The following is a 25,189-nucleotide window of genomic DNA, read 5'->3' as shown; positions in this document are numbered from 1 at the left end:
AATTTTCCTGTCTTTGTTAAACCCTTCTTCGGGTTCCAGGTGGGCGGAGTCTACCACATTAGTACTTTTACTTTGCTCTTTTTTTTTTTTTAAGACTTCCTGGCTTGAGCGTTGAAAAAGCAAGCCCCGCCCGGCTGGATCCAAAAGTAGAGTAAAACAAACAACACAAAGTTTTTGCAGCTACTGATTAAGTTCACAAATATAAAACTAAGGAATGTGAATTGAAATCGCAGGTGAATGGTTTAAGAAGTGGTACTTCATGTAGTACATGAACACTTATTTAGAAACGGGAAGGATTTTCAAATTCCTTCAAAGGAGTATTTGTATCTACAGTAGTTGAGGCACAGCAGCGTCCGATCGATCCAAGCTTTGCCAAATACACAAACCCGGTGTTGTGAGCGTCGCTCGTTCTCCATCTCAACACGTCGCGTGACGGATCAGCGCAGCTCAGATCTGTTCCTGTACTCCTCGGCCAGGAGCCTCCTAATCCCTCCCCTGGCGGCTGACGCCTTGACAACCCTTTAAGGTGGCACCTGACGCAGTGTCGCTCAGCTCCACGTCAGCTCGCCCTCTGCCGCTCGCCCCTGGCTCTGCTCTCCACTCACTTCCTTGTTTTCCCCTCAAACCGGGTCTCAGACCTCGGGCTAAAAACCTTGTAAGCGTTTGGGCGTTGTTAGGCATTTAAATCCGACGGAGGATCCTACTTCCCAGCTCGGCCGCCTGAGAAACCTCCACCGCTCCGAGCGACGCTACCGGTAAAACACTGTTATTGCTCCAAAGCAAAGTGGTAAACAAAGCTACTTCAGTGCAGGGGGAAACAACCCCTCTCATCAATAACTGATGACAATGCCGCCTTGCAGCGCGGAGTCCTTTGCTTGGTGGACGACCACGCCAGTGTCCAAGCGGCTTCATATTTTAGCCAGAATCTCTTTTTGACTCCCAACGGAAGAGAATGCAGAACCTCCAGGTGACAGCCAGCTGATATGGAGGGACAGGCACCAGATGACGCCCAATTAAACGTACGTGTCGCTTTAATAATCAAGAGGTGAAAGGTTCCAAAGTCCAAGGTTCCAAAGCGGTTGCAATTACGTGGTGAATTTGAGGCCCCATTGGCACGCACTGTTTTTGAAAAGAAGTGAAAAATATCTCCTTGATTAAAAAAAAAAAAAAAAAAAAGCACCGATGATGCTCAGGCGGCGAACGGCGGCGGCTTTCAATCTGGAGCGGGGACAGAAAACAGCCTTACCTCGGACTGGAGAGTCTCCGGGCTGCTGTCATCCTGCTGCGTGTCTTCATCCTGAGGAACGTCAAACTCAACGTCAGCAGTGAAATACACATTCAACCCTCAGAGAAGCCCAGGAGCGTGTCCACGCCCAACTCCACCGGCATTGAAGCAGAGCGTGTCGGAGGCCGGAGGGAAACCGAAATGACCGTTAAACCCCATCAGCCTCCTCCTTGGCATTTGTAGAGTCATAGAGAAAAGAAAAAGAAAAGAATCAACACCACCGACGGATGACGACCAGCTTTTCACACCAAACAACTCAGAAAAAGAAGGACCACAGTGACCGGGCGGCAAACGAGGAGCGGTCGGATGGAGGGGCAGAGAGAGGAAACCAGGAAGAGGGGGGAAAAACCCCAGAACGAAGGCGGTGGGTGGAGGCGCGACGGAGCTCCTCCACCCAGACCGGTCCCAGACCCGGTGGAGCCCCAGGGGCCGCGCCCACCTGGCTTACCTCGTCTCTAACACAACTACAGTCGCTAAGGTGGCCCTCCTCCTGCGGGGGGGAAACACTAAGGATCAGGACGTGAGCGTGGAGCCGGAGAATAATATTCATAATAATAATAATAATAATAATACAAATAATAATACAAATAATAATAAGAAAATAAATAATAATAAGATTAATAATTAAAAAAAAAAATATATATATATATAAAAATAATAATAATTATGTTCAGAAGTGAAAACAAACACAAGGTGTAACTGGGGAGCGGCAGCGGTTTGACCGCACACAAAACCAAAAACAGGTTGATCACACGGAGCGACGATCCGTCCACCCAACACTCAAAGTACAGCTCGTATGGACGTTTGCAACCTGATTATCCGTCGCCATGGCAACATACTGTACATAGAGCCCCCCCCTGCCCACATCCCTGAAGGAACCTGACGAGGGAATCCTTGATCCTCGTCACCGCCTCGGCAAAAATATACGACGTGATTTCATTGTTTATCTCCATAACAACAAAGACAAATCAAATTGCGTCCATTATTGGTCTCGTGGGCGTGGCCAGGGGATGCTGGCGCTCGGAAGCAGACACTAACTGGCGAGTGGCTGCCGCACCGCTGCATGCTGGGAGCTGCTCTCAGCCAATCCCAGTGTTTTGGTGCGGTCAGGGTGCGTTTGGGTTGGGATGTGACGGGAGTGGAAGAGCAAAGTAATTCTAGATTTAAAAAGGTAAAAAACTAAAAAAAAACAACATAAAACAGGGAACTAACATTACAGTCACGTGTATTAGTGAATCTTTCAACATGTATTGAATAACAGTAATATCACATTTAGTTTAAAACGCCTTTTTGTTATTGTAACAGTACATCCCGAGCGTGAGGTTGGCGACAGGAGGCTGTCAGTAGGAGCTTCCTGTTTCTAGTCTCTTAATTCCTGTCTTTTTTTGTTTTTCCTCGTTCATCCTGCTTCCATTCACAGATGGAGCCAAAAGAGTCAATAAAAACCAGAAAAATGAGATGAAATGCACAGTTTGCGTCCATCTCCTTGGTTCAGTATGACGGAGCCAGCAGGGCTGTGAAGTGAGTTTCCTGCTTTGAAAGCATCGGCCTGAGGCTGCAGCACTGACCAACAGCTACGAGTGAAGTGATGGAAACAACTTTTCAACCAGGCCTTGCACCGAAAAACACTGAAGCATCCTCTGCCGGGGCCTGTTAGCACACCTCATTCAGGGGTTATTTGTTTGGGTTTGCCATCGATGCTCTATGGGGGAAGGATCAATTCAAGCTAACAGCTACATACGCTAAACCTTCCACACATCACACCAAGCCAATTTTCACATTATCAGTGAATCTAGAATGTAAAGACAAAGTGATCTGATGGTATAGTGACCAATACTGACCTCTAGTGACTACAGTGACCTCTAGTGACCTATAGTACTAGTGACCTCTAGTCATTACAGTGACTATAGTGATCTCTAATGACCTCTAGTCACTACAGTAACTACAGTGACCTCTAGTTCTAGTGACCTCTAGATACAACAGTGACTTTTCTGAACTCTAGTGACCTATAATGATATAGTGACCTCTCATGACCTATAGACCTCTAGTCACTAGGGTGACTATTGTGACCTCTCATGACCTATAATGCTTACAGTGACCTCGAATGACCTTGTGTCACTACAGTGGCTATAGTGACTTCTAATGACCTCTAGTCACTACAGTGACCTCTAGTCATTACAGTGACTATGGTGACCACCCGTGACCTATAGTGCTAACAGTGATATCTAGTCACTACAGTGACCTCTCGTGACCTCTAGTCATTACAGTAACTATCGTGACTTATAGTTATTACAGTGACCTCTAATGACCTCTGCTGACTACAGTAACTAGTGATTACATAGTGATTGACCTCTACTTCTAGTGACCTCTAGTCACAACATTGATTTTACTGACCTTTAGTGACCTATAATGATATAGTGACCTATAGTACTAATATGACCTCTAGTCACTATTGTGACCTCGCATGACCTATAATACTTACACAGTGACTATAGTGACCTCTAGTGACCTATAGTGCTTAGTGACTGCTAATGACCTCTAATGACCTCTAGTCATTACAGTCACTACAGTGACTCCAGTGAGTTTTACCTTCAGGGAGTCGGATGAGAGCGACATCTCCATGTTGGCTCCTCCGTTCAGGAGGTTCAGCTTCCTCAGCCTCCTCTGCACCTCCTCCTCGATGTAGGCGTTGATCCTGGAACAACACAACTCACATCAATCTCTGGACTCGCAGTGAGGACACACACACACACACACACACACAACCTGTCGTCGAAGAGGGGCAGCACGGCGCTCAGGCCCTGGATGGGGCTGATGGGGGGGCTGCTCCTCTCCTCGGTGCTGACGGAGTGAGCTCGAGAGCGGACTTCACCCTCGCTGAGACGCTGCCTGAGCTGCTGGATCTCTCTCTCCACCCTGACGGAGGGACATTCATATTCATGTCGCAGGCCAGACCCGTCATGCTTCAGTATGTAGTTGAGCAGCCCCCCGCTCCCTCCACCCTCCTGACCTCTCCCGGTCCCGCTCAACGTCGCAGTTCTTCCGGCGCTGCTCGTCGGCCGGCGTCTCCGCCGAGACGCCGCGTCGCAGGGCCGAGTGCCTCCGCTCCAGCCGGGCCACCGCCTGCTCCATGGCCTCCCGCTGCTGCTGCTCCTTGGACTGCAGGATCTCCTTCTCCTTGCGCCGCACCTTCTCCTCCTGCCGCGCCACATTGGCCGTGAACTCGTACGTCTCCTGCAGCTGCTGCAGCTGCTGTGCGCCGCGGCCGTGCAGCTGCAGCCGCTCCTCCCGCTCCTCCAGCTCCTTCTCCACCTGCGGGCAAAGAAGCCGACTTTGAGACAAAGCGGTTTACGAGTGGGTGACCGTGCATCGGCTGTTGGTTGCCGCAGAGCTCTCGGGCTGTACCCGACTGAGTTTAGCCAGTCGATTCGGCTTCGGCCGTTCAATGCAAATATTACTATATGACTCTTTGGTGCCACTGGGACCCATTCTGCACACCTGTCTCCCTCTCCGACGGTTCTGACGGTGCGCGCTAGTGATGGGTTCCTGCGATCAGCGCCAAAACAGTGTGTTTATTTCAGATGAAGGTTATTTTATTTTACGTCTCCTCACTCCTGTCCCCGATGGCCCCCTCTCCATGCGCCATGCACAGAGAACAATCTTAACGAGTCGACAAGATCAGGGCTCACGGAGAGCCTTGTTCGTGCCCGTTTTTGGACGCGGACAATTCACACATACAGAAATATATTTACGATTCCCCTAATTTATAATTCCTCATTGAAATGTTATCCCTGTATATTTTGTGAGATGCAATCTGTTTTATCCTGTTGCTGTAATGGACGCCGGCTGACAAAAAAATAAAATAAACAACCGCTCGACTTGAGGAGTCTCAGTCAACTGATGATTCCACTCGTCGGCTTTCAGGGAGCAGCGCCACAAAACTCCCTTCAACATTTGAGACTCGCAATGTGACAAATGAGCGGCGTAGTGCGAGGAGGGCGTGGCTGTACCTGGTACAGTGTGGTGTCCAGCGCTGGAGGTGCAGCGGGGACGTCGGCGGCGCCGCGCTCCAGCAGCTCTGCAGCGCGGCGCCGCTCCTCCTCCACCGCAGCGAGGCGCCCGGCGGCCACGCGCCGCAGCTGCCGCTCCTTCAGCTGCAGCTGCTGCTCCGCCTGAAGGAGCAGCTTGCCCTCCTGGCCGTCCTGCACCGCCTTCTCCTGCAGGGGGCGCTCCCTGCATCCAAGGGCGAGCAGCGCCAGAGCACTGCTCTCCTCTGCCACCTCCCTCTCCAGCTGCTCCTTTTGCAGCTGCAGCTCCTCCTCCAGCTCCTCCAGCGCCTCCACCCGGGAGGCCTTGAAGCGGTTGTAGCGGGCCTGCGCTGCCCGCACCTCCTCCTCCCCGCCGCCTGGCCGCTCCCCCGCCTCCTTGGCGCGCAGCAGCGCCTCGCGGATCTCGGCCAGCGCCCGGCGCTCCTCCTCCAGGCGCCTGGCGTCCTGCCGGTTCAGCAGCGCCTCCTCGTGGCGCTCCCGCAGCTCCTCCTCCAGCCGCGCCACCAGGCTCAGCTGCTCGCGCTCCCGCTCCTCCAGCCGCCGCCGTTCCACCTCCAGCCGCTCCGCCTGCTCCTCACGCTCCGCCTCTAGACGCTCCAGCTGCCGGTAGATCTCAGAGTGCTCGGCGGCCTCCTCGCTCTGCCTCCGCAGCTCCTGCGCCTCCCCGCGGCGCTCCTCCTCGAAGCGCTGCTTCTCCGCCAGGAGGTCGCGCAGCCGGCTCTCAATGTCCAGACTGCGGCGGCGCAGGCTCTCCTCCTGCCGCAGGATGCGCTGCTGCACCTCCTCCGACTCCTTCCGCTGCGACTCCACCTCCTGCTGCAGTCGCTGCAGCTCTGCCCTCTCGCTCTGCTGCTTGGCCTCCATCTCTTTGATCAGCCGCCTGCGCACACACACGCGCGCAATCGGCAAACTACACAGACGCCAACTTGGGTGTGGAAGCAGCAGCACGAGGCCCCGAGGGGCTCCAGGCACATGGGGCCGACACTGCTCTTTTACCTCTTGTGCTCTAGCTTCTCCAGCTCTTCCCTCTGCTGTCGCTCAAACTCCAACCTGAACACACACACACACACACACACACACACAAATCAGAACTATGTGGGGAACGTCAAGCACAAACACTCAAACAGATTTAAAAAGCGTTGGCGTCACAAGTGAGTCCATCGGGCGTCAGAACAACAACACGAGCAAGCAGGGCCACGGGCGAAAAGAAGAAACAAACAAAACAGAAACAAACAAACAAACAAACAAACAACAACAACTCAGAGGACGAGGGCTGTGGGGACAGACGCTAGACTGGGAGCCGGGCTGGTCACGTGACCGACTAGGACAGGAAGTGGGGCACGGAACACTCGAGGTCTGCTCTACCTGAGGAGGACCGGACCCTTCTGGGCGAAGAGCCTGCCGGGACAGCGCAGACACAACACGGTTAACGCTCCCTCCTTGTTAACCTTCCCTCTTTCTACTTGATTTCAGTATATTCATTGAGAACAACACGTACGACGTAATACAGCTCGGAAAGTGGAGGGGTTGTGTTTGCAGAGGAGAAAAACAGAGATAATAATCTGAGAAAAATGAATTAGGAACACTGTCACAATATAAAAACAAAATAAAGTAAACAAAGTAAGTAACACACACACACACACACACACACACACACACACACCCGGGGTTGTAGAGCATGACGGTGGAGAGGTTCTCGCAGGACTTGGACAGGTCGCTCATGGAGAGGCTGAAGGTGGAGAGGAGGCCGCTCTGGAAGCACAACAGGCCGCAGAGGAACGTTAGAGCCCTGAACAAACTGGGGCGGCAGCCATTTTGTGGGTCATTCCACATCTAATGTGAAAAACTACAAAGGACTAGCACACTATGTAGTACACCAAATTAGTCTTTAGTATGTCAGAAAACATAGTTTGCACCAAATAGTCGATATTGTATTACTTGACTCCCATACTCGCATACACTGGACAATAGTACCCATATGTAGTATGTAGTGATGTGCAGTAGGTAGTATGTAGTAGAAGTATGTAGTAGGTAGTATGTAGTGTGCAGTGTACAGTAGGTAGTATGTAGTAGTAGTGTGCAGTAGGTAGCATGTAGTAGTAGTAGTAGTGTGCAATAGGTAGTGTGTAGTGTGCAGTAGGTAGTATGTAGTAGTAGTGTGCAGTAGGTAGCATGTAGTAGTAGTAGTAGTGTGCAATAGGTAGTGTGTAATGTGCAGTAGGTAGTATGTAGTAGTAGTGTTCAGTAGGTAGTTTGTAGTGTGCAGTAGGTAGTATGTAGTAGTAGTGTTCAGTAGGTAGTATGTAGTGTGCAGTAGGTAGTATGTAGTAGTAGTAGTGTGCAGTAGGTAGTATGTAGTAGTAGTGTGCAGTGTGCAGTAGGTAGGATATAGTAGTAGTATGTAGTGTGCAGTAGGTAGGATGTAGTAGTAGTAGTGTGCAGTAGGTAGTATGTAGTAGTAGTGTGCAGTGTGCAGTAGGTAGGATGTAGTAGTAGTGTGCAGTAGGTAGGATGTAGTAGTAGTAGTAGTGTGTAGTGTGCAGTACATTTACATTTAAGTCATTGATCAGACGCTTTTATCCAAAGCGACTTATAATTGGTCAAACACTGACGGACGCAGCCATCAAGAGCAATGAGGGTTAAGTGTCTTGCTCAAGGACACTACAGCATGCTAGCAGGAGGAGCCTGGGATCCAACCAGCAACCTTTGGATCACTACACCACCAGCTCTACCTCCTGAGCTACCATCCCCATGGTAGTAGGTAGGATGTAGTAGTAGTAGTGTGTAGTGTGCAGTAGGTAGTATGTAGTAGTAGTGTGTAGTGTGCAGTACATTTACATTTAGTCATTTATCAGACGCTTTTATCCAAAGCGACTTACAAGGGAGAATAAAATTCAGCTACATTGCGACAGAGACATTAGTGTAACAATAAATACTGCAAGGTGGTGCTAAGTACTTGTAGGTTAGGAGAGGAGGTACTCACTGAAGAGCTGGGTCTTCAGGTGCTTCTTAAAGACAGAGAGGGAGGTCCCCGCTCTGGTCATTTTTGGCAGCTCGTTCCACCAACGTGGAACTACAAATGAGAATAGCCTGGATTGCCGTGGCTGTATGGCCGGCAGAGCCAGGCCACGCTCATTTGACGAGCGCAGCATCCGGGGGGCAACATGTGCGGGCGGCTACAGGTAACCAGTGGAGCTCGATGAGCAGCGGAGTGACATGTGCCCTCTTTGGCTGGTTGAACAGTAGTAGGTAGTATGTAGTAGTAGTAGTGTGTAGTGTGCAGTAGGTAGTATGTAGTAGTAGTAGTGTGTAGTGTGCAGTAGGTAGTATGTAGTAGTAGTAGTGTGTAGTGTGCAGTAGGTAGGATGTAGGATATTAAGTTTCTTTTTCCATTATCCTGTCATATTTCTATATTTCTACTGTAATTTAAATACTTTGTTGTGTATCGTTAACGAGTTTTTATTGTATATTTCACTTTAATTACCATTTTCTTTTCTATTTTTCTATTTCATTCTTTGGTTGTAACGTTTACTGCCGACTGTTTTGATCTACAGAGTATCTACAGCAGTGATTCCCAACCTATGGGTCACGGCCCACTGGCGGGCCGCAGGGGTATTGCGAGTGTGCCGCCAAATCATGCGCAAAACACAGATTTAATTGTAAAAATAACTAAAAAGCTAATGACAAAATCGTTTTCAAATGTAAAAAAACAATCATTTCATGGTATTTTTACTTTAAAACCTTCTCAAAATGCACCATCACTGGTAGAACTGATGGGAGCCGGACCACGGTGGACGTGCGCCCGTACGTCTTTTAACTTGAGGTGATAATCAAAACGGACGGAACAGAAAACAGAGGTTTGGAGGAAGCTGGATATTTTTCAACGGGATTATTTTGGACGGGCACAGAAGACGACCCGTCACCGCTGTCCAAGCTGTGCCTGGTGTGTTCTGAGATGTTATCCACCTTGTTTTGCCACCACCGCGCCGTACGGATGAGAACGCATGTGACCGTCCAAATCAACGTCCCCTGACAAGGCACTGTTTGTCTCCCTGTGACCTCTGGTCGGATGTGGCCGCCGACGCTTTTGAGACTTTCGAGTGGGCCGCGAGTCCGAAAAGGTTGGGAACCACTGATCTACAGTATCCATCCCTCCCTCCGCTTTGAAGTGCTCTAGCAAGGTGACCCGGACCCTGAGAATCCACCTTCAGGGGCCAGCCTGGACCACCAGAACCTCCCACAACACCGTGCCCTGGCCGTCCAGGGCGTCTCACCTTGCGTTTCTCCCGCAGCTTGGCAGCTTCTTTCGGGTGGTTGAAGCGGAACATGTTGGTCCTCCCCAGGAGGATCACAGCACCTGGTCAGCAGCAGGAAACAGGAAGTAGAGCGTTACGTTCATGTTGCCGGGCCTGAGGAGCGGCCGCAGCCCTGGAGGAGGACCGGCCTTCAGCATGACACCTTACAGGTGGAGCGTCTCCCCAGCACAACCTCCATCTTTCTTTCACTTCATGATAAAACACTCAGCAGTTTGGAATACTGCATAAAAGTATCCACAAGTATTGCTACTTCAGTCGAAAGTATGGAAATAAGTTTGAAACGTAAGAGCTGGCGTCGATAACAATTCCTAATTCTCAGTGTGCGTCCCCCGCTACACCCGGGGGGGTGGGGGGTCCCGCTCTCACCCTGGTTGAGCTGACACGTCTCGGACACCGCCACGCCGTTGACGGAGCACTGGGCGTCGCCGAGCGGGATGAGGGTGACGGTGCTGCTGAGGTTCTCAAACAGGCAGTGCTCGCTCTCCAGGTCCAGGCCGTGCAGAACTGGACAGGGAGCGGGTGCACGTTGTACTTCAACCATTATAATATCAAGTACTGAACAAAGTACTCGTGTGTATCTGAAAATCATCTGCTCCCCCCCCCCAACCCCCCCCTTGAAACCTGAAAAGCCGTGCGGACGTTTGAATAACAATATTCAATTCTTATAACAACAACAACAAGCTGAGTCCAGCGCGACTCTCCAAACACCCACTGATGTCCTGCTCTGTGGCAGCGTCCTCTCGGCCCACGTAGGTTCTTCCCTCCTGAAACACAGAGGACAGAGCGCGCTCAACAGCAACACCAAAGGCAACTTGCTGCAGTAGTACTACGTTGTTGAGTAACGGTGTCATGAGTAAGTACAATGCGCCGCGTCAAGCTGTTCAACTGTCACTAAATGTTCAGACACAACTTCCCGAATCCATCTATGTGTTGGTGACGATCAGCCTCCACCCTGCCTCCACCCTGCCTCCACCCTGCCTCCAACCTGCCTCCAACCTGCCTCCAACCTGCCTCCACGCCCTGGACCAAGCCCATTTATTTGCCGTTTGTTCTGACCAAAAGGGGATCACTGACATCGGGCAAATGTTCCAAAACCCGGAAAAAGGAGGCAACGTTAAAAAAGCGGAAATGTGAGCGTCCCTGGGGGGGGGGCGCTCCGTCGGGTCAGGGCAAACGCCGCAAGCAGAGCGCCCAGCCTCTGACCTTGAGGTGGTACAGGATGATGCCGGTGCTCAGCAGGTCGTCGTCGATGCCGATGAGGTGAGGGAGCTCCGAGTCCAGGACCACGCCGATGCCCTCCTTCCTGAGGGCCAGGGTCTCCTCCTGCGGGGGAAGCAGACGTCTCCGTCAGGCTCCGCTCCTCAGCCGCCATCAACAAGTCAACTCATGGTTTCACGCCCTCCCACCTTGAGGATGTTCTGCGTCTCGTTCCACTTGTTTGTCCATTCTTTAGTGAGTTCCAAAACCTGGACGGAAAAACATGTCAGCGTTACGCAAAACGACATCGTGATTCTGTTCATCCACTCTCACGGCGTTTCAGGGGTTTTATATGTAACCTTGGCTTTTTTGGGCTAAAAGTATTTGAAAGACGACAACAACGCCACGCGGAGACGCGGTTGAGGTCTCATTAGAGACGGGACATTTCAGACGTCTTGTCGTTCGAGTTCGATCGATATCCATCGACATTTGGAGCACAAATCCATCGTTATTTCATTTGTTTCAGGAAGTTATGTAAGTCCAAGCTTCATCTGTCAGAACGTAGCCCCTGCCACACCCACTATGACATGTGCTGCGTTTCAAGGAAATTAGGAAAAAAGATGTCGTACGGAGCTGACGTGAGCAAACCGCAGCCCGTGTTTGGCTGCCGCAGGCTCCATGGACTGTAGTTATACTGAGGATTGTATTTGAGTTCCAGCCCCAGTCTCTGCTCTGATTACACAGGAATCTACAACAGATGAAACTCACTCTGGCTTCATTCTGGTGAAGTTTCTCCTCCATGCTCAAAGCTGTGGGTGAGTCCAGCAGAGCAATCTGAGAGGGAGAGATGGAGGGAGAGATGGAGGGAGAGATGGAGGGAGAGATGGAGGAGAGAGAGAGGGAGAGAGAGAGGGAGAGATGGAGGGAGAGATGGAGGGAGAGATGAGGGAGAGAGAGAGGGAGAGATGGAGGGAGAGATGGAGGGAGAGATGGAGGGAGAGATGGAGGGAGAGATGGAGGGAGAGATGGAGGGAGAGATGGAGGGAGGGAGAGATGGAGGAGAGAGAGGGAGAGAGAGAGGGAGAGATGGAGGGAGAGATGGAGGGAGAGATGGAGGAGAGAGAGAGGGAGAGAGAGAGGGAGAGATGGAGGGAGAGATGGAGGGAGAGATGAGGGAGAGAGAGAGGGAGAGATGGAGGGAGAGATGGAGGGAGAGATGGAGGGAGAGATGGAGGGAGGGAGAGATGGAGGAGAGAGAGGGAGAGAGAGAGGGAGAGATGGAGGGAGAGATGGAGGGAGAGATGGAGGGAGAGATGGAGGGAGAGATGGAGGGAGAGATGAGGGAGAGATGAGGGAGAGATGAGGGAGAGATGGAGGAAGAGATGGAGGGAGAGATGGAGGGAGAGATGGAGGAAGAGATGGAGGGAGAGATGGAGGGAGGGAGAGATGGAGGGGGGGGGATAAAAATGAGTTTAATTAATTTTTGTCCTTCTACAGTTAATCTAATACACACAGCAATGTCAAAAATACATGAAATATTCATTCTTTCCCATCCTGAGTCAGGTAGGTTGTCAGTCAGTCAGTCAGTCAGGTTGTCAGTCAGTCAGGTTGTCAGTCAGTCAGTCCGTCAGGTTGTCAGTCCGTCAGGTAGGTTGTCGGTCAGTCAGTCAATCAGTCAGTCAGGTTGTCAGTCAGTCAGTCAGGTTGTCAGTCAGTCAGGTTGTCAGTCAGTCAGTCAGGTAGGTTGTCAGTCCGTCAGGTTGTCAGTCCGTCAGGTAGGTTGTCAGTCAGTCAGTCAGGTTGTCAGTCAGTCAGGTTGTCAGTCAGTCAGTCAGGTAGGTTGTCAGTCCGTCAGGTTGTCAGTCCGTCAGGTAGGTTGTCGGTCAGTCAGTCAGGTTGTCAGTCAGTCAGTCAGTCAGTCAGGTTGTCAGTCAGTCAGGTTGTCAGTCAGTCAGTCAGGTAGGTAGGTTGTCGGTCAGTCAGTCAGTCAGGTAGGTTGTCAGTCAGTCAGTCAGTCAGTCAGTCAGGTTGTCAGACAGTCAGTCAGGTAGGTTGTCGGTCAGTCAGTCAGTCAGGTAGGTTGTCAGTCAGTCAGTCAGGTTGTCAGTCAGTCAGTCAGTCAGGTTGTCAGTCAGGTAGGTTGTCAGTCAGGTAGGTTGTCAGTCTGTGAGGTTGTCAGTCAGTCAGTCAGTCAGGTAGGTTGTCAGTCAGTCAGATAGGTTGTCAGTCAGTCAGTCAGTCAGGTAGGTTGTCAGTCAGTCAGTCAGTCAGGTAGGTTGTCAGTCAGGTTGTCAGTCAGTCAGGTTGTCAGTCAGTCAGTCAGGTAGGTAGGTTGTCAGTCAGTCAGGTAGGTTGTCAGTCAGTCAGTCAGTCAGGTAGGTTGTCAGTCAGTCAGTCAGGTAGGTTGTCGGTCAGGTAGGTTGTCGGTCAGTCAGGTAGGTTGTCAGTCAGGTTGTCAGTCAGTCAGTCAGGTTGTCAGTCAGTCAGTCAGTCAGGTTGTCAGTCAGTCAGGTAGGTTGTCGGTCAGTCAGTCAGTCAGTCAGGTTGTCAGTCAGTCAGTCAGTCAGGTTGTCAGTCAGTCAGTCAGGTTGTCAGTCAGTCAGGTTGTCAGTCAGTCAGTCAGATAGGTTGTCGGTCAGTCAGTCAGTCAGGTAGGTTGTCAGTCAGGTAGGTTGTCAGTCAGTCAGTCAGGTTGTCAGTCAGTCAGTCAGGTTGTCAGTCAGTCAGTCAGTCAGGTTGTCAGTCAGTCAGGTAGGTTGTCAGTCTGTCAGGTTGTCAGTCAGTCAGTCAGTCAGGTTGTCAGTCAGTCAGGTTGTCAGTCAGTCCGTCAGGTAGGTTGTCAGTCAGTCAGTCAGTCAGGTTGTCAGTCAGTCAGTCAGGTTGTCAGTCAGTCAGGTTGTCAGTCAGTCAGTCAGGTAGGTAGGTTGTCGGTCAGTCAGTCAGTCAGGTAGGTTGTCAGTCAGGTTGTCAGTCAGTCAGTCAGGTAGGTTGTCAGTCAGGTTGTCAGTCAGTCAGTCAGGTAGGTAGGTTGTCGGTCAGTCAGTCAGTCAGGTAGGTTGTCAGTCAGTCAGTCAGTCAGGTTGTCAGACAGTCAGTCAGGTAGGTTGTCGGTCAGTCAGTCAGTCAGGTAGGTTGTCAGTCAGTCAGTCAGGTTGTCAGTCAGTCAGTCAGTCAGGTTGTCAGTCAGGTAGGTTGTCAGTCAGGTAGGTTGTCAGTCTGTGAGGTTGTCAGTCAGTCAGTCAGTCAGGTAGGTTGTCAGTCAGTCAGTCAGTCAGATAGGTTGTCAGTCAGTCAGTCAGTCAGGTAGGTTGTCAGTCAGTCAGTCAGTCAGGTAGGTTGTCAGTCAGGTTGTCAGTCAGTCAGGTTGTCAGTCAGTCAGTCAGGTAGGTTGTCGGTCAGTCAGTCAGTCAGTCAGTCAGGTTGTCAGTCAGTCAGTCAGTCAGTCAGGTAGGTTGTCGGTCAGTCAGTCAGGTAGGTTGTCAGTCAGTCATAACAATGTAGTGATATGAGACTAGAGATCATCGTGATCCTGGTTCTAGTAACACATGATTACATGTCTTTAAGGAGCATGACAGTAATTATGACAGTCAAGTTATTATGACAATAAAGTAATGATGACAATAAAGTAATTATGACAATAAAGTAATGATGACAAAGTAATTATGACAGTAAAGTATTGCAGTTTTCTTAACTTGCTACACTGTTCTACTGTTCTAATCAACGTCCACTTTACTCAATTACTTCTACAATACTTCCAGGATGTAAACATCTGGTGGAAGCATCAGTCAGCCACTAGATGTTGTTTATTTGCTGTCAGAATACTACTGAGGTACTGGTGACCGTACACCGACGAGCTGCGGTCAGCCATCCCCTCTCTGCGTTGCCACGGTTACCTGGTTGCCCTGCACCAGCAGAGCTTTGAGCCGTGCGATCTCGGCCCTCAGCTCCCGGATGAGCCGCACGTTGCCGTCCTCGTTGATGGTGGGTTTGTTGATGATGTTCTTGGCTCTGTTGGCGTAGCGCAGCGTGCTCAGCGTCTCGCCGTAGTTCACATCGGCCGGAGAAACGTCTGCGGCACGAATTTTAACTTCATTATTGTGGCTTCAACCGTGAGCCACTACACTCAACGCTTGTTAACATCTTAAATGTATTTATATCCACAAGGCAGAAATATATAGGCTAGATAGTGCTTATTACGTATTTTGGGGGTTACAACTTTTTTTTTAGGGTCAGTTTCACACTTTAATGCATGAGAATTTTTTTCTCTGAGACAAAGAAACAATAACACATGAAGCAACCCAGGAGGTGAAGAACTGAATATCCATGAAGTTAAAAATACATGTTTTTCAGAATATCTATATATTTATTTGATATATTGTATATATTCTATATATTTGTGTGTGTGTGTGTGTGTGCATGCTTCTCACTAGCGATCATGATGGTCTTGGAGTTTCCTCCCAAACTGTCCTTCAGGAGCCAGGTCAGCACCGAGTCTCTGTACGGGACGAAGACTGATTTCTTCTTCAGGTTGGTGTTCACGTCCTCCTGGCTCAGGTCGGCTGGGGGCGGAGGTAAACACCTCATGTAATAATAGGCTGTACATCCTCATTGTCACGTGGCAAACATAACCTCTGGAGTCTCCACCCAAACCTCCCTTGAACACCGCATCATCTAAACACACGTTCCATGAAAAAGGTTTCAAAACAGTGGAACAGATGATCTGAGTCGCGGCGGAGACGCTCGTGGTTCGGTTTGGGTGGGTGTTCTGTGTGGACGTGCGCCCCCCGGCGGAGGCGGCGCGTCGGCACCCACCCAGGGAGGAGATGACGTTGCCGAGGGTAACCAGCGACTTGTTGATGTTCCCTCCCTCCTTCAGGCGGACCCCGGTGGCTCCGGTGGCGTCGGCACGCTCGCTGCCCGCCAGGTCCACCAGGTGGATCTTACTGAGCGTCTCACTGGGCATCTCAGCGTCAAACTTAGCCTGGGGACGGAGGAACAGAGAGAGGGTCGGGTGGGGTTAGGGTGAGGGGTTCTGACCGGGGTCGGGTGGTGTAAGGGTGAGGGGTTCTGACCGGGGTCGGGTGGTGTAAGGGTGAGGGGTTCTGACCGGGGTCGGGTGGTGTTAAGGAAGGGGTTCTGACCTGGGTCGGGTGGTATTAAGTTAAGGGGTCCTGCCCTGAGTGGTGTTAGGGTAAATGTGTTCTGACCTAGGTGGTGTTAAGGGAAAGGTTTCCGATCTGGGTCGGGTGGTGTTAAGGGAAGGGGTTTTGACCTGGGTGGTGTTAAGAAAAAAGGTTTTGACCTGGGTGGTGTTAAGGGAAGGGGTTCTGACCCCGGTCAGGTGGTGTTAAGTGAAGGGGTTCTGACCTGGGTCGGGTGGTGTACATGGAAGGGGTTTTGACCTGGGTGGTGTTAAGAAACAAGGTATTGACCTGGGTGGTGTTAATGGAAGGGGCACTTACCTGGGTCGGGTGGTGTTAAGAGAAGGAGTTCTGACCTGGGTGGTGTAAAGGGAAGGGGTTCTGACCTGGGTTGGGTGGTGTAAAGGGAAGGGGTTCTGACCTGGGTTGGGTGGTATGAAGGGAAGGAGTCGTGACTTGGGTGGTGTTAAGGGAAGAGGTGCTGACCTGAGTGGTGTAAAGGTAAATGTGTTCTGACCTGGGTGGTGTTAGGGGAAGGGGTTCCGATCTGGGTCGCGTGGTGTAAATGGAAGTGGTTCTGACCCGGGTGGGGTGGTGTTCATGGAAGGGGTTTTGACCCGGGTCAGGTGGTGTTCATGGAAGGGGTTTTGACCCGGGTCAGGTGGTGTTCATGGAAGGGGTTTTGACCCGGGTCAGGTGGTGTTAAGAAACAAGGTTTTGACCTGGGTGGTGTTAATGGAAGGGGCACTTACCTGGGTCGGGTGGTGTAAAGGGAAGGGGTTCTGACCGGGGTGGTGTTAAGGGAAGGGGTTCTGACCTGGGTGGTGTTAAGGGAAGGGGTTCTGACCGGGGTGGTGTTAAGGGAAGGGGTTCTGACCGGGGTGGTGTTAAGGGAAGGGGTTCCGACCTGGATGGTGTTAAGGGAAGGGGTTCCGACCTGGGTGGTGTTAAGGGAAGGGGTTCCGACCTGGGTGGTGTTAAGGGAAGGGGTTCCGACCTGGGTGGTGTTAAGGGAAGAGGTTCCGACCTGGGTGGTGTTAAGGGAAGGGGTTCCGACCTGGGTGGTGTTAAGGGAAGGGGTTCCGATCTGGGTTGGGTGGTGTTAAGGGAAGGGGTTCTGACCTGGGTGGTGTTAAGAAACAAGGTTTTGACCTGGGTGGTGTTAAGGGAAGGGGCACTTACCTGGGTCGGGTGGTGTTCATGGAAGGGGTTCTGACCGGGGTGGTGTTAAGAAACAAGGTTCTGACCTGGGTGGTGTTAAGGGAAGGGGTTCTGACCCGGGTCAGGTGGTGTTAAGTGAAGGGGTTCTGACCTGGGTCGGGTGGTGTACATGGAAGGGGTTTTGACCTGGGTGGTGTTAAGAAACAAGGTATTGACCTGGGTGGTGTAAAGGGAAGGGGTCCTGACCCTGGTCGGGTGGTGTAAAGGGAAGGGGTTCTGACCTGGGTTGGGTGGTATGAAGGGAAGGAGTCGTGACTTGGGTGGTGTTAAGGGAAGAGGTGCTGACCTGAGTGGTGTTAAGGTAAATGTGTTCTGACCTGGGTGGTGTTAAGGGAAGGGTTTCTGACCCGGGTCAGTTGGTGTTAAGCGAAGGGGTTCCGATCTGGGTCGGGTGGTGTTAAGGGAAGGGGTTCTGACCGGGGTGGTGTAAATGGAAGTGGTTCTGACCTGGGTCGGGTGGTGTTCATGGAAGGGGTTTTGACCCGGGTCAGGTGGTGTTAAGAAACAAGGTTTTGACCTGGGTGGTGTTAATGGAAGGGGCACTTACCTGGGTCGGGTGGTGTAAAGGGAAGGGGTTCTGACCCGGGTCGGGTGGTGTTAAGAAACAAGGTTTTGACCTGGGTGGTGTTAAGGTAAGGGGCTCTGACCTGAGTGGTGTTAAGGGAAGGGGCTCTGACCGGGGTGGTGTTAAGGGAAGGGGCTCTGACCGGGGTGGTGTTAAGGGAAGGGGTTCTGACCTGGGTGGTGTTAAGGGAAGGGGTTCTGACCTGGGTGGTGTTAAGGGAAGGGGTTCTGACCTGGGTGGTGTTAAGGTAAACGTGTTCTGACCTGGGTGGTGTTAAGGGAAGGGGTTCCGATCTGGGTTGGGTGGTGTTAAGGGAAGGGGTTCTGACCTGGGTGGTGTTAAGAAACAAGGTTTTGACCTGGGTGGTGTTAAGGGAAGGGGCACTTACCTGGGTCGGGTGGTGTTAAGGGAAGGGGCACTTACCTGGGTCAGGTGGTGTTCATGGAAGGGGTTCTGACCGAGGTGGTGTAAATGGAAGTGGTTCTGACCTGGGTGGTGTAAAGGGAAGTGGTTCTGACCTGGGTTGGGTGGTGTTAAGAAACAAGGTTTTGACCTGGGTGGTGTTAAGGGAAGGGGTTCTGACCAGGGTGGTGTAAATGGAAGTTGTTCTGACCTGGGTGGTGTTAAGGGAAGGGGTTCTGACCTGGGTCGGGTGGTGTTAAGAAACAAGGTTTTGACCTGGGTGGTGTTAAGGGAAGGGGCTCTGACCTGAGTGGTGTTAAGGGAAGGGGTTCCGATCTGGGTTGGGTGGTGTTAAGGGAAGGGGTTCTGACCTGGGTCGGGTGGTGTTCATGGAAGGGGTTTTGACCTGGGTGGTGTAAAGAAACAAGGTTTTGACCTGGGTGGTGTTAAGGGAAGGGGCACTTACCTGGGTCGGGTGGTGTTCATGGAAGGGGTTCTGACCGGGGTGGTGTAAATGGAAGTGGTTCTGACCTGGGTTGGGTGGTGTTAAGAAACAAGGTTCTGATGTGGGTGGTGTAAAGGGAAGGGGTTCTGACCTGAGTTGTGTAAATGGATGGGGTTCTGACCTGGGTGGTGTTAAGGGAAGGGGTTCTGACCTGGGTGGTGTTAAGGGAAGGGGTTCTGACCTGGGTGGTGTTAAGGGAAGGGGTTCTGACCGGGGTGGTGTTAAGGGAAGGGGTTCTGACCGGGGTGGTGTTAAGGGAAGGGGTTCTGACCTGGGTGGTGTTAAGGGAAGGGGGTTCTGACCTGGGTGGTGTTAAGAAACAAGGTTTTGACCTGGGTGGTGTTAAGGGAAGGGGCACTTACCTGGGTCGGGTGGTGTTAAGGGAAGGGGTTCTGACTGGGGTGGTGTTAAGGGAAGGGGTTCTGACCTGGGTCGGGTGGTGTTCATGGAAGGGGTTTTGACCCGGGTGGTGTTAAGGGAAGGGGTTCTGACCCGGGTCAGGTGGTTTTAAGAAACAAGGTTTTGACCTGGGTGGTGTTAAGGGAAGGGGCTCTGACCCAAGTGGTGTAAATGGAAGTGGTTCTGACCTGGGTGGTGTTAAGGGAAGGGGTTCCGATCTGGGTTGGGTGGTGTTAAGGGAAAGGGTTCTGACCTGGGTTGGATGGTGTTCATGGAAGGGGTTTTGACCTGGGTGGTGTGAAGAAACAAGGTTGACCTGAGTGGTGTTAAGGGAAGGGGCACTTACCTGGGTCGGGTGGTGTTAAGGGAAGGGGTACTGACCGGGGTGGTGTAAATGGAAGTGGTTCTGACCTGGGTGGTGTAAAGGGAAGGGGTTCTGACCTGGGTTGGGTGGTGTTAAGAAACAAGGTTTTGACTTGGGTGGTATTAAGGGAAGGGGCACTTACCTGGGTCGGGTGGTGTTAAGGGAAGGGGTTCTGACCGGGGTGGTGTAAATGGAAGTGGTTCTGACCTGGGTGGTGTTAAGGGAAGGGGTTCTGACCTTGGTCGGGTGGTGTTCATGGAGGGATTTTGACCCGGGTGGTGTTAAGGGAAGGGGTTCTGACCCGGGTCAGGTGGTGTAAAGAAACAAGGTTTTGACCTGGGTGGTGTTAAGGGAAGGGGCTCTGACCTGAGTGGTGTAAATGGAAGTGGTTGTGACCTGGGTGGTGTTAAGGGAGGGGGTTCCGATCTGGCTTGCGTGGTGTTAAGGGAAGGGGTTCTGACCTGGGTCGGGTGGTGTTTATGGAAGGGGTTTTGACCCGGGTGGTGTTAAGGGAAGGGGTTCCGACCAGGGTCAGGTGGTGTTAAGAAACAAGGTTTTGACCTGGGTGGTGTTAAGGGAAGGGGCACTTACCTGGGTCGGGTGGTGTTAAGGGAAGGGGTTCTGACCGGGGTGGTGTAAATGGAAGTGGTTCTGACCTGGGTCGGGTGGTGTTCATGGAAGGGGTTTTGACCCAGGTGGTGTTAAGGGAAGGGGTTCTGACCGGGTGGTGTTAAGGGAAGGGGTTCTGACCTTGGTCGGGTGGTGTTCATGGAAGGGGTTTTGACCCGGGTGGTGTTAAGGGAAGGGGTTCTGACCCGAGTCAGGTGGTGTTAAGAAACAAGGTTTTGACCTTGGTGGTGTTAATGGAAGGGGCACTTACCTGGGTCGGGTGGTGTTAAGGGAAGGGGTTCTGACCGGGGTGGTGTAAATGGAAGTGGTTCTGACCTGGGTGGTGTTAAGGGAAGGGGTTGTGACCTGGGTCGGGTGGTGTTCATGGAAGGGGTTTTGACCCGGGTGGTGTTAAGGGAAGGGGTTCTGACCCGGGTCAGGTGGTGTTAAGAAACAAGGTTTTGACCTGGGTGGTGTTAATGGAAGGGGCACTTACCTGGGTCGGGTGGTGTTAAGGGAAGGGGTTCTGACCGGGGTGGTGTAAATGGAAGTGGTTCTGACCTGGGTGGTGTTAAGGGAAGGGGTTGTGACCTGGGTCGGGTGGTGTTCATGGAAGGGGTTTTGACCCGGGTGGTGTTAAGGGAAGGGGTTCTGACCCGGGTCAGGTGGTGTTAAGAAACAAGGATTTGACCTGGGTGGTGTTAAGGGAAGGGGCTCTGACCTGAGTGGTGTAAATGGAAGTGGTTCTGACCTGGGTGGTGTTAAGGGAAGGGGTTCCGATCTGGGTTGGGTGGTGTTAAGGGAAGGGGTTCTGACCTGGGTGGTGTTAAGAAACAAGGTTTTGACCTGGGTGGTGTTAAGGGAAGGGGCACTTACCTGGGTCGGGTGGTGTTCATGGAAGGGGTTCTGACAGGGGTGGTGTAAATGGAAGGGGTTCCTACCTGGGTTGGGTGGTGTTAAGAAACAAGGTTCTGATGTGGGTGGTGTAAAGGGAAGGGGTTCTGACCGGGGTGGTGTTAAGGGAAGGGGTTCTGACCGGGGTGGTGTTAAGGGAAGGGGTTCTGACCGGGGTGGTGTTAAGGGAAGGGGTTCTGACCGGGGTGGTGTTAAGGGAAGGGGTTCTGACCGGGGTGGTGTTAAGGGAAGGGGTTCTGACCGGGGTGGTGTTAAGGGAAGGGGTTCTGACCGGGGTGGTGTTAGGGTAAACGTGTTCTGACCTGGGTGGTGTTAGGGTAAACGTGTTCTGACCTGGGTGGTGTTAGGGTAAACGTGTTCTGACCTGGGTGGTGTTAAGAAACAAGGTTTTGACCTGGGTGGTGTTAAGGGAAGGGGCACTTACCTGGGTCGGGTGGTGTTAAGGGAAGGGGTTCTGACTGGGGTGGTGTTAAGGGAAGGGGTTCTGACCTGGGTCGGGTGGTGTTCATGGAAGGGGTTTTGACCCGGGTGGTGTTAAGGGAAGGGGTTCTGACCCGGGTCAGGTGGTGTTAAGAAACAAGGTTTTGACCTGGGTGGTGTTAAGGGAAGGGGCACTTACCTGGGTCGGGTGGTGTTAAGGGAAGGGGTACTGACCTGGGTGGTGTAAATGGAAGTGGTTCTGACCTGGGTGGTGTAAAGGGAAGGGGTTCTGACCTTGGTCGGGTGGTGTTAAGAAACAAGGTTTTGACTTGGGTGGTATTAAGGGAAGGGGCACTTACCTGGGTCGGGTGGTGTTAAGGGAAGGGGTTCTGACCGGGGTGGTGTAAATGGAAGTGGTTCTGACCTGGGTGGTGTTAAGGGAAGGGGTTCTGACCTTGGTCGGGTGGTGTTCATGGAGGGATTTTGACCCGGGTGGTGTTAAGGGAAGGGGTTCTGACCCGGGTCAGGTGGTGTAAAGAAACAAGGTTTTGACCTGGGTGGTGTTAAGGGAAGGGGCTATGACCTGAGTGGTGTAAATGGAAGTGGTTGTGACCTGGGTGGTGTTAAGGGAGGGGGTTCCGATCTGGCTTGCGTGGTGTTAAGGGAAGGGGTTCCGACCAGGGTCAGGTGGTGTTAAGAAACAAGGTTTTGACCTGGGTGGTGTTAATGGAAGGGGCACTTACCTGGGTCGGGTGGTGTTAAGGGAAGGGGTTCTGACCGGGGTGGTGTAAATGGAAGGGGTTCTGACCTGGGTCGGGTGGTGTTCATGGAAGGGGTTTTGACCCGGGTGGTGTTAAGGGAAGGGGTTCTGACCCGGGTCAGGTGGTGTTAAGAAACAAGGTTTTGACCTGGGTGGTGTTAAGGGAAGGGGCTCTGACCTGAGTGGTGTAAATGGAAGTGGTTCTGACCTGGGTGGTGTTAACGGAAGGTGTTCCGATCTGGGTTGGGTGGTGTTAAGGGAAGGGGTTCTGACCTGGGTGGTGTTAAGAAACAAGGTTTTGACCTGGGTGGTGTTAAGGGAAGGGGCACTTACCTGGGTCGGGTGGTGTAAAGGGAAGGGGTTCTGACCTGGGTGGTGTAAAGGGAAGGGGTTCTGACCTGGGTGGTGTAAAGGGAAGGGGTTCTGACCTGGGTCGGGTGGTGTTTATGGAAAGGGTTTTGACCCGGGTGGTGTTAAGGGAAGGGGTTCCGACCCGGGTCAGGTGGTGTTAAGAAACAAGGTTTTGACCTGGGTGGTGTTAAGGGAAGGGGTTCTGACCGGGGTGGTGTAAATGGAAGTGGTTCTGACCTGGGTGGTGTTAAGGGAAGGGGCACTTACCTGGGTTGGGTGGTGTGAAGGGAAGTGGTTCTGACCTGGGTGGGGGGGTGCTCTGACCTGGGTGGGGGGGTGCTCTGACCTGGGTGGTGGTGGTGCTCTGACCTGGGTGGTGGTGGTGCTCTGACCTGGGTGGTGGTGGTGCTCTGACCTGGGTGAAGTTGATGGTGAAGATGGCGTGGGAGCGGCTGCTGGTGTCGTTCATGCTGGTGGTTGCCGTGGTGCGGTTGATGTTTCCTGCCTCCATCAGCTCCTCTACGTCGCTGTAGTTCTGCACCAGGTGCTTGGACAGATCTGGGGTCAGAGGTCAGAGGTCAAACTACGTCCTGATGGGGCGCTGTCTCAAAATGTCATGTATGGTGATGTAAAGTGAGGGTGGGGACGTGGACGTAAAGTGAGGGTGGGGACGTTGACGTAAAGTGAGGGTGGGGACATGGACAGAAAGTGAGGGCGGAGACATGGGCGTAGACACAGGGTGGGGACATGAATGGAAAGTGAGGGTGGGGACGCAGACGCAGGGTGGGGACGTGGACGTAGACGCAGGGTGGGGACGTGGACGTAAAGTAAGGGTGGGGGCGTGGACGTAAAGTGAGGGTGGGGACGTGGACGTAGGGTGGGGACGTAGACGTAGACGCAGGGTTTGGGACGTGGACGTAGACGCAGGGTGGGGACGTGGACGTAGACGCAGGGTGGGGACGTGGACGTAGACGCAGGGTGGGGACGTGGATGTAGACGCAGGGTGGGGACGTGGACATAAAGTGAGGGTGGGGACGTGGACGTAAAGTGAGGGTGGGGACGTGGACGTAGCTGCAGGGTGGGGACATGGACGTAAAGTGAGGATGAGGACATGGATGTAGATGCAGAGTGGGGACATAGACGTAGATGCAGGGTAAGGACATGGACGGAAAGTGAGGGTGGGGACATGGATGGAAAGTGAGGGTGGGGACATGGATGAAAGTGAGGGTGGGGACATGGGTGGAAAGTGAGGGTGGGGACATGGATGTAGACACAGGGTGGGGACGTGGACATAGAAGTGAGGGTGGGGACATGGACGTAAAGTGAGGGCGGGGACGTGGACGTAGACGCAGGGCGGGGACGTGGACGGAAAGTGAGGGTGGGGACATGGACGTAAAGTGAGGGTGGGGATGTGGACGTAAAGTAAGGGTGGGGGCGTGGACGTAAAGTGAGGGTGGGGACGTGGACGTAGGGTGGGGACGTAGACGTAGACGCAGGGTTTGGGACGTGGACGTAGACGCAGGGTGGGGACGTGGACGTAGACGCAGGGTGGGGACGTGGGCGTAGACGCAGGGTTTGGGACGTGGACGTAGACGCAGGGTGGGGACGTGGACGTAGACGCAGGGTGGGGACGTGGACGTAGACGCAGGGTGGGGACGTGGACGTAGCTGCAGGGTGGGGACATGGACGTAAAGTGAGGATGAGGACATGGATGTAGATGCAGGGTGGGGACATAGACGTAGACGCAGGGTAAGGACATGGACGGAAAGTGAGGGTGGGGACATGGATGGAAAGTGAAGGTGGGGACATGGGCGGAAAGTGAGGGTGAGGACATGGATGTAGACACAGGGTGGGGACGTGGACGTAGAAGTGAGGGTGGGGACATGGACGTAAAGTGAGGGTCGGGACGTGGACGTAGACACAGGGTGGGGACGTGACGTAGACACAGGGCGGGGACGTGGACGTAGACGCAGGGCGGGGACGTGGACGTAGACGCAGGGCGGGGACGTGGACGGAAAGTGAGGGTGGGGACGTGGACGGAAAGTGAGGGTGGGGATGTAGACGCAGGGTGGGGACGTGGACGTAGACGCAGGGTGGGGACGTGGACGTAGACGCAGGGTGGGGACGTGGATGTAGACGCAGGGTGGGGACGTGGACATGAAGTGAGGGTGGGGACGTGGACGTAAAGTGAGGGTGGGGACGTGGACTTAGCTGCAGGGTGGGGACATGGACGTAAAGTGAGGATGAGGACATGGATGTAGACGCAGGGTGGGGACATAGACGTAGATGCAGGGTAAGGACATGGACGGAAAGTGAGGTTGGGGACATGGATGGAAAGTGAGGGTGGGGACATGGATGGAAAGTGAGGGTGGGGACATGGATGGAAAGTGAGGGTGGGGACATGGATGGAAAGTGAGGGTGGGGACATGGGTGGAAAGTGAGGGTGGGGACATGGACGTAGACACAGGGTGGGGACGTGGACGTAGAAGTGAGGGTGGGGACATGGACGTAAAGTGAGGGCGGGGACATGGACGTAGACGCAGGGCGGGGACGTAGACGGAGAGTGAGGGTGGGGACATGGACATAAAGTGAGGGTGGGGATGTGGACGTAAAGTGAGGGTGGGGATGTGGACGTAGACGTAGGGCGGGGACGTGGATGTAAAGTGAGGGTGGGGACATGGACGTAAAGT

The 25,189-nt window shown here is 52.8% G+C and overlaps 1 protein-coding gene across 3 annotated transcripts in view; it reads right to left on the bottom strand.

The window, feature by feature from the left end:
* The window catches only part of kif16ba (kinesin family member 16Ba), a 42,237-nt gene that overhangs the window by 4,678 nt on the left and 12,370 nt on the right, over positions 1–25,189 (bottom strand). Inside the window, exons 7-25 of one of the 3 annotated variants that reach the window (XM_079999949.1) lie at positions 22,915–23,057; positions 15,660–15,828; positions 15,275–15,406; positions 14,741–14,916; positions 11,616–11,681; positions 11,057–11,116; positions 10,854–10,973; positions 10,363–10,414; positions 10,017–10,154; positions 9,609–9,691; positions 6,998–7,086; positions 6,700–6,732; positions 6,331–6,384; positions 5,296–6,214; positions 4,296–4,597; positions 4,052–4,201; positions 3,875–3,980; positions 1,734–1,775; positions 1,247–1,297 (exon numbers count right to left, since the gene is read on the bottom strand). In XM_079999949.1, the coding sequence (XP_079856075.1) occupies positions 1,247–1,297; positions 1,734–1,775; positions 3,875–3,980; positions 4,052–4,201; positions 4,296–4,597; positions 5,296–6,214; positions 6,331–6,384; positions 6,700–6,732; positions 6,998–7,086; positions 9,609–9,691; positions 10,017–10,154; positions 10,363–10,414; positions 10,854–10,973; positions 11,057–11,116; positions 11,616–11,681; positions 14,741–14,916; positions 15,275–15,406; positions 15,660–15,828; positions 22,915–23,057 (2,885 nt within the window). The remainder of the gene's footprint in view (positions 1–1,246; positions 1,298–1,733; positions 1,776–3,874; positions 3,981–4,051; positions 4,202–4,295; positions 4,598–5,295; positions 6,215–6,330; positions 6,385–6,699; positions 6,733–6,997; positions 7,087–9,608; positions 9,692–10,016; positions 10,155–10,362; positions 10,415–10,853; positions 10,974–11,056; positions 11,117–11,615; positions 11,682–14,740; positions 14,917–15,274; positions 15,407–15,659; positions 15,829–22,914; positions 23,058–25,189) is intronic. The other 2 variants (XM_079999951.1, XM_079999950.1) reach the window with 2 other exon arrangements.

Source organism: Zeus faber (genome assembly GCF_960531495.2).
Source record: "Zeus faber genome assembly, chromosome: 4".
Classification (NCBI taxonomy): Eukaryota; Metazoa; Chordata; class Actinopteri; order Zeiformes; family Zeidae; genus Zeus; species Zeus faber.
This window is presented reverse-complemented; position numbering and strand designations above follow the sequence as displayed.